The sequence below is a fragment of the Buceros rhinoceros genome, unplaced genomic scaffold, assembly GCF_000710305.1.
Source record: "Buceros rhinoceros silvestris isolate BGI_N320 unplaced genomic scaffold, ASM71030v1 scaffold17794, whole genome shotgun sequence".
Taxonomy (NCBI): Eukaryota; Metazoa; Chordata; class Aves; order Bucerotiformes; family Bucerotidae; genus Buceros; species Buceros rhinoceros.
In genome coordinates, this window is record NW_010407836.1 from 47,685 (window position 1) to 56,331 (window position 8,647).

The window sequence follows — 8,647 nt, forward strand, 5'->3', positions numbered from 1 at the left end:
CATTCCTGAAGGTCTGCTTAAGGACAAATGCAACATAGAATACAAGTACAACATCCCCTGGGCACTGGGCTTGTCAAAGGCAGGACAGACATTAATTCTTAGGAATACATGAAAGTGCTGAAGTCTGCCAGATGCTGAGCTGAGGCACTCACCACTGATAATTACAGCAGAAGAAATTTCACAAAGGAGGATCTCAGAGAGGACTATGAAAACACATAAATAAAGGGTAGCCAAGCCTATAAACAGACTAGAAGTGAAGATACGCTTTGACACAGAAAAAGAATACCACCAAGTGCCAGGGATAGAAATGAGCCTGAGATAATTGAAAAGGAGAGCTGGGTTGAAATTATTTTGGGTTACAGCAGGGAAGGCTGAAATCTGATGATTTCAGTCACTAGCTTGTCACAGGAGAGGAGCAGCCAGGGCAGCTGAACACTGTCAGCTGGATAGTCACATCACAGCTAAATGGACACGAGCAAGAAAAGAAATCCCACAGGAGTGGAAGGACACAGCCTTCGTATTTCTGGGGCTACAAAGAACAGAAGAAAAACCAGACCTATTTCTTTCACCAAACGTTATTTTTTCTCGGTTGTTTATATACTTTCACAGTTCCTATATAAGGTATTTTTGGTCTGAGCCCTCCTAGGATCTCACTTGCCTTTTCCAAGGCTGAAACGCATTGGTGGCTAATTACGTTAATCATCTCATGACTAATACACCTGCATTTCTCCACTTGTCATGTCCAACCAAAGCATTCCTAAAGCAGAAATTTCTTGTACTCATCCCTGCTTACTAAAACTGAGACAAAGCATTCATTTAATTTTCTGCTCATATTTAGATTATCTGCAAACTTCACCATAACCTTCCTGCTCAGCAGCCACATTTCTTTCCTTATCCTTTATTTATCTTGCTTATGAATCACATACTCAATAAGGTACATCTGAATTCATCCAATTTCTATTCCTAAATTAAGTTCCATCTCCCTGCATAACATTACAAAACCTCCTCTGGACTGGTAATGCCTCTGAGCTTTATGTCATCAGCAAATCTATTAGCGCATACCTTTTTGTGCTCAATTCACTAGTCATATTAAATAATATCTACATGAAAATCAACACTGCCCAAAGTCAGCTCCCCATACACAGCATCCCGTTGTTCTAATCCCTAGCATCTTCATAATGATCATGTTAATTAGTTTACTGAATGATTCCAGATCCATGTGATCTACCATTTTTTTATTGTTGAGGAAATCACTCATCTTAAGAAATAAATATATCTAGCATGACCTGCTTTTATTAAAAAGAAGTTGACAAATATCTTATTTTCCATTCACCTCCAGGTCTTTCATGAGTCTCCCATTCAAAATACACTATAAAGCTTTACATAGAGCTAGTATTAAATCAGCAAGCCTCCATTTGCCTGGTTCGGGGTTTTTTTCTTTTAAATATTGGTTTTATCTTTGCTGTCTCCAGTCATCAGTACATCTCCTGACTACAATTTTATTTAAAATCTTTCCTACTAAGCCTACAATATCATGTGCCAGTTCTTTCTCAATGCTGTGACAGGAATGATCCCGTTCCTGCTGTCTTGAGCTCCTTGATCTATCTGAATCTTGCTTCTGTCACAAGAACAGTATTTTCTTCTTTGACACCTCCATTCAGACTGATCTTCCTGTCTTTGACCCCACACTCAATATCCTCTTTCCTCCTGAGAACTAAGGCAAGACACATGTTTATTCTTCGGCCACACCTATATTTTATAGCCAGCTTATCCTTTCTTCAGAGTGACCCTACCTCTTCTATAGTGATTTATTTATAACATTGAAAAAACATGTGATGATTTCCTACTTTTACATTTTTCTTGATGTTAGGAAAAAAAAATTAAGGTACCAGAAGTGAAATGCTACATTATAGCTATTGTATTTGATTCGCCTTAGTGAAGTGGTGACATTTCTATGACAGTCACTCCTATGAATCCTGCAGGATAAGCATGTGATATTGCAAGGCAGCGTTAATATTTAAATGCAACACCAATCTCAGAAACGCTTTTCCATGCCATAACTGGCTCAGATAGCAGGATCCACAGAAGGGGAATCAGTTAACAGTGATAACAAATTGAGAATAGCTTCATTAACCTTTACTGTGAGCCATATGCCTTGAAGTCAATAGAGTTATTTCAGTTTTCTACCACCAGACACCAAAATAAGAGTCTGACAACACTCTTCTCCCTCAAAAATGGTGATGATTGCATTTTAAAAAGATTTGCATCTTCATCTTATTCATGCAACAAATATCTTAAGCTGCCATTTAGCTCTGACATCCATGCCAATGTTCTTATATTTAGGCCTGGCTTTGTGACACATGTTTAAAGCGTTTTCGTGCACATTGAATTTCACCTCCTTTTTCATCCAGGAATACATTCTCTTCTGTCTCAGTGGTGATCCCTATGCACTGTTCAAGATCCTCATCTACTTATAGTATAGCTCAGCAGCAGTGAGCTGTTTGGTCTGCAAAGCCTACCTCTGACACTACAGCAGTAACCAGGCAGCAACTGAACTCAGTACTCCTACTGGTGCCTAAGCTAGGCAGGCATGCTTTGCTTACATATGAGGAAGATATTGTCAAGTACCAGGAGAGCAGAAAATACATCCAACTCCTCCCTCTATAAAGAACACGCATGATGGGAGAATTAATGCTACGTTTTACTACATTCGTATGAACACCCAAACATTGCTGAATTGCAACAAAAGGGAATTCTACTTACAAAAACTTTCACTGTTGAAAAGTCAATCTTGTCTGTTCCTTCCCTTTTGAATTTGCACAGTATGGTGCTTCGGTCTGGCTTTTCAGTAATATTTTGAACACTGAACCATATCTTTTTGGTCTGTGCGCCATTCACATATGACAGATAAACCTCTACCTCAGTTTCAGAAATATTCAAGTTGTCATTTTCTTTCTAGAGGGAAAAAAATAAACAGTCGCTCAGTACAGTAAGAAATAAAATGACCCCAAATAACTATATTAAATAAGGAATGATAGTTTACTACTTTCAAACTTACATATATTTTTAATTCCAGATCAGGATCCAGTTCTGTGTGCAGCTGGTAGTTAATGAACACTGGGTCAGGCTGATAGTGTAATTTGACACATGGTATAAAGGTAGTGTCCACTTTTAACACCATATCAACAACTTTACCCTCTGTTGCATGGCTCAGGCTTGGTGTTAAGTAATGATATTCAGATTCATTTCCCGGACACCTAGAGACCTAGAAATGCAATAGCAAGGCTGCAACAGTCATTAAGGACTCCACAGTGGGTATAATTACAAACAGAGGCACTCAAAATCATTTTAATGTCTGCCTAACTTCACACAGGTACCTGCTAAACCTCTTCTCTACGATCAGGGCTACATGCAGAGTGCCTGGGAAAAATTTCTGTGTTGAGCCTGTGTCTACCTTTAAGCACATTTATCACACACTCTGCACACTGCTTTACGGCTGATTGCACACTGCTAAGGCGGCTGTTTCCTGCAGCGAGACAGGAATAGTGATTTCTCCTTTCTGCCCCTCAGTGCAGGTGAGAAGAGAAGGACGAGCTCTCCAGCACCTCTCAGCATTGGCTCTACCCAACTGAAGTTCTCAGAGAGAGGGGTTGCTACAATCACCCCACTGTTTACTCCATGAGGTGGTCTGCTCTTTTCTGGTCACTGTGCTGCAAGTGCAGGAATCAACAGGGTGCCTACCTTCTCACAACCTCAGAAAAAGGCTTTTGTCTCAACACCAGCTCCAGCCTGCTGCTCCTTGCTGAGGCAGTGGCACCATCTGGATTCTCAATACAAAGCCAGAAAGAAGTATGACACCCCCTCTTTCAAAAGACCCATATACTGAGGTTGATGAGACTCACAAAAGACACATTTGGAACAAGTCTCTAGAGCACAGAAAAAAAACTTAGGGAATTATGCAGGAGAGTAGCATATGTGTATCCATGGTCTTGTACTGAGAGTGTGCACTGTAATCCTGCAAGTGGTCACGTTTATTTCAGTGGGGTGACTGATGTGTGCCTGCAAGTGCTTGAAAAATACAAAGATTCTCCTGAAACCTTATGAACAAAACCTAATCCCTCGAGAGACCTCTATTTGGTATTGTAAGGGAGATTAACTTACAGTGAGGTTTGATCTTTGGTCATCTGAAATAATCACACTGTCCACCACATTAAAATTTCTACCAGTTGTAGTAATTTTGCGACCACCACTGTAAAAAAGGCAAGGGGGAAGGGAGGTTAATATTATGTTTTCTCACAGAGAAGTCCACATTAAGGCTTCAGTTGTGAATAAACTACTCATGTGCATTTTGCTTTGGTAACAGTCAACATAATAAAGTCAAACTGCAGGACAAGATAACTTGATCTACACAGTGTACTTCCATTCTTTCCTCCTAATCTAATGGTAAATATTTTTATTACCACAAAACCATATGACTCGATAGCATAGACATGCACACGCCTTTTCAAGGGCTCTCCACCTTGTTTTCTATTCATGCAGCCAAAGATCTAGACTGTGATTTAATATTCTGGCTTGAGGACTGAGCATCATCGTATTTCACTGCTCCAGAGCAGCCCCCCTTGTGCTTAATTCTTGCTTTCTTCAGGACAAACCGATGGTGCCAGGCACCTCACAGAAAACATTCTTGTCAGTGTTCAGACCATCTGTCTCAGCACACACAAAGGTTCTTGTGTCTGAGGGCTCTGGCTTGCAATCTTTGCTCAACACAGTTGGACTGGTTTAAGGTATTATTAATTTCCAGCCGCCTGAACTGCCTCTCACCTAAAGATGAGAGCATGCATCCTAGCTGCTCAGCTGCTGCAGGTGCCAGCCCAATTCAGTACCTCAAATCCACACTTGCCAGTGCTTTGCATCAAGATTAAGAACGTGAAAGCAGGTAAAAACTGTGTAGGCAGAGGGACAGGTGGAAAGCTGTGCCTGAGAATATCTTAAAACCACCCTGTAAGTCTTTCACCAGAGCTGTGAGTCTCCCACAGAACACAGCAGAGGCTTGAAAAGGGCTCCTTTGGCTTTAGGGAACCCTAACGCAAGTCTGCATGTATCACTGCAGTGGTGATTATTTTAACTTCATTTCCAATTCACAGCTACTTTATACTGCTTCTGAAGTGAAGGGTATATTAGTATCAAGAGAATAAAGTTAATCGGAGTTTGAATTTATCTGTGCCACCCATACTTTGGATTTAGCTTTAGTATGAAGAGACTATTTTTGACTTCTACAAAGAAGACCTGGGGTGGGCAGGAAGGACTTGACAGAATCCTGCAGAAAACAGAATCTGTCTTGCAGCTATCATGACTCTATCTATCTGGAAAATGTTAAATCAGTGCACCAGCATAAATTCATCCTCCCCAAAAGGTTACCCTGGTCACCCAAGTTTATATCAGCTGCAGCCTGGCCAAGGAAGAGGCTCCTATTGGCTCAGTGGGACTATATTGTGATAAATACATAAAAGGTATAGAAAGACAAATTTACCTGATCCAGGATGTATTTGGTTTGATTCCAAAACATGATGGCAGTGAAACATAATGCAGGGTCATTGGTGGTGAACATTTTTTCCCATTAGCCTGTATACATACTCTTTTGGCCTCTTTACGTGTTGGTGGGAGAGAAAATGTCATGTGTGTATCGTTTAGCACATTTCTGACTTTAATGCTGGAGGAGAAAGAAAACAGTCAAGACACTGAAACACAGATGCCATTATGCCACTCAGAGGTGTTACTACACAAAGCCTATAACCTAAAGCAAAGGGTAAGGAGGAAAGATAAACTAATCTTTCTTTGAGATGCCAGATGGAGGTGCAAAGACAGAGCAGGGAGTTGAAAAGACAAAGTAGGGCATCTTTTGAATGAAGTTGCTATGTGTCACAATAATCACAGACAGCAGTACAGACATTGATCTTACGGCCTCGGGATGAGGCTATGTAATGCAATGTGGGATTTTTCTGTTTCCTGTGTAATTCTCTGTGCTATCAATACGGTCAATGAGGTAGTCAAGAATGAGAATCTTCAGCTTCCTTTTTCTTTCTTATTTTTCTTTCTCTCTTTCTCCCTTCCCTCCTCCCTTTCACTCCTTCCTCTTTCTCCTTACTTCCCCTCTCTCGCACCTTCTCTCTTTTGTTTTCCATGGTCCCCAGGAAATTCATGGTTGAAGCACAAATTGAACAGTTCCATATGAATACTTTTTCAAGTGCTAGCTATGTAAAATGGGCTTGGTAATCACATGCAGCCATTGCAGCTGTACGTGAAAATGACTGATTCAGAATACGATTGCCTAATTATCTATGGGGTTACATTGTGCAATCATCAACAGAGAAAAGTACAAGCTGTTGCATGAGAGATTCCCCTCCCTGGCATGGTGTCTGTGCTTTCACGAGCAGAATCCTAGAACATATGGGTAATATTTTGAAGCAGAGGAGAGTCAAACAAAAGATGAGTCTTTCCTGTGACCTAACTTCTTGTTGCCTGCTGCAAGGCACAGAGGGCCACAGGTTCAGAACTGTTCTACTACTGCTGAGAGAACTGCCCGTCTACCCATTCATCTCTTGTACCCAAATGCCAAATTAATTTCAATCCTTCAGGAATTTAAAGTGCAAATACATCTAAAGATGTGCAGAGCATCACCTGCTCTGCTGAGGAGAGGCCCATGACAACTGCTCACACAACTCTATTGATGGGGCAAAACTGGTATAATCTTCACCATGCAATGCAAATAGTATTATTTTTCAGAGCTTAACTTACATGTCTGGTTTACAGCCAGTGATTCCAGTCAGTATCAGTTTTATGCCTGATGCACGTGTAAAGTTTTCTCCTTTGACTGTTATTTCACTTTTCCCTAATGTAGAAATCCACAAAGGTTCAATGGAATGAATGCTGATATGCTATTAGAAAACAAAGCAAGATAAAATCTGGTTATAAAAGGGCTAGGCAGTTAAACAACAGCTTCAAAAGCCACCACCACTTGGGAATGCAGGTTTTATGGCACCGGGATACATTTTTAAAATTAATTTCAAATCTTGTTAAGCTTGATACTGCAAACTACTGTCAATCACAACTTCTTCACAAGCCAGCTATTTTTACCTACATATTTTATATTTTAATTTATCTCATAACGAAGTCGGCCAAAGGAATCTCAATCTGTCACACTGGAAGTTAAGTATCATAAAAAACACAGCTTGAAGGGATACATTTTGTGTGACCCTTGAAGCACTAAGAAACTACACAAGACAAAACCCATGGTGCTGTCACTACGAGAGATCAGAGAGACAAATGAAGGTATCTCTCGTGACCTGAAAAGGGGAAGCAGGGTCAACTCCTAGAATGAAAAGTCGAAAAAAGAGCCCCAGAATTAGCTTTACTAGAAAGACTGTTTTCAAAGTCCTACATAGAGCTAGAGGCACAACTCTACTGAGGGGATTTTTTGGTATCCCATTTTGATGCTAGGCAATTTACAGATCTATTTCCCAGCATTTAAGAACAATCACAGTTTGTTCTGATGCTGTCAAAGTCTTGCAGAAATGGGCCTATTTTTAAACTGTGCTTTCCATTGTTTATCTTTACTTATTCTAACTTCCTAACACTACTGAGCAAGAAGAGATTTTCTTCTCTAGTGTATTTACTTGATACATTTCACAGCATCTCATGTTTAATCAGTTTTGCCACTTCCCCAGCTTTATAATCACACAGACAGTTTCCTCTCTGTCTATCTTTCAGATAGCAAACTGAAAACATTCAAAAAACCAGGAAAATATGCATGTGAAACCACAAACTGTTTGGGACATTCTCGGGCAAATGATTTCTAGCTTGCTTTTAGACTACTTATAATACTAATTTAAAGTGAGTTTTTAGAGTATTGGGATTATCCTGACTTCTTCTGTGCACCTGTGGACACATCCACTGGCCAGTTCAGCCTTTCCGATCCTGAGAAGGGCACTGGTGCAAAACCTCTAGGAAAGCCCTTCTCATAAGGTTTGTCTCCCCACTGATCTTTTCATGTGCCAAGAACAGAACTTTGGGATGGTGGCCTGAAGGGACTACCAGGGTCACATTGCCATCCTCTGCAAACACAGTATTTGCCCATTTCAAAAAGGTCCCCAGCATGTTGTCCCCACATACTACCACAGCCTGTTGAATGCCAGAGTACTCTGGACCAAACATGAGACCTGTCACAGCTGATTGAAAGCTCCAACTTGTGCCTTAGGAAAGGGCAAGAGGGTGCAAAGGCTGGGGCCAGAGGGCCTGCAAAAGGGCCTCCAAGGTGACCTTTGGTATGGGTAATGGAGGAGGACAAAGGAAAGCCCTGACAAACAGCCTGAGGGGGAAAATTCACTCCCACCCTGGGATGGGTAGGACACTCCCCACTGGGGATCAGTGTAACCCTTGTACATGAGCGGAACAACTGAAGCAGAAATCTGTGAGATTCCAGGCAGCGAAGCACCAGTGCTTTTTTCCACCCATGTTCTGTCCCGTCCCATCACTTGTGCCCAGCCTCCAGTGCACCAAGGATGGTCAATATCCTCACACAAATCCAGAAGCCAAATAAAACAGAAAGGAATAAAACACTGCCTCGGGGCTCTCACTGGTAATCAGCAGG

General features: G+C 41.1%; 1 protein-coding gene across 1 annotated transcript in view; it reads right to left on the reverse strand.

Annotated features, from left to right (window-relative positions):
• Positions 1-8,647, reverse strand: part of PLXNC1 (plexin C1) — a 47,242-nt gene that overhangs the window by 29,965 nt on the left and 8,630 nt on the right. The window contains exons 3-6 of the mRNA XM_010134654.1: positions 6,796-6,935; positions 5,531-5,710; positions 4,162-4,249; positions 3,017-3,265 (exon numbers count right to left, since the gene is read on the reverse strand). Coding sequence (XP_010132956.1) covers positions 3,017-3,265; positions 4,162-4,249; positions 5,531-5,710; positions 6,796-6,935 — 657 coding nt within the window. The remainder of the gene's footprint in view (positions 1-3,016; positions 3,266-4,161; positions 4,250-5,530; positions 5,711-6,795; positions 6,936-8,647) is intronic.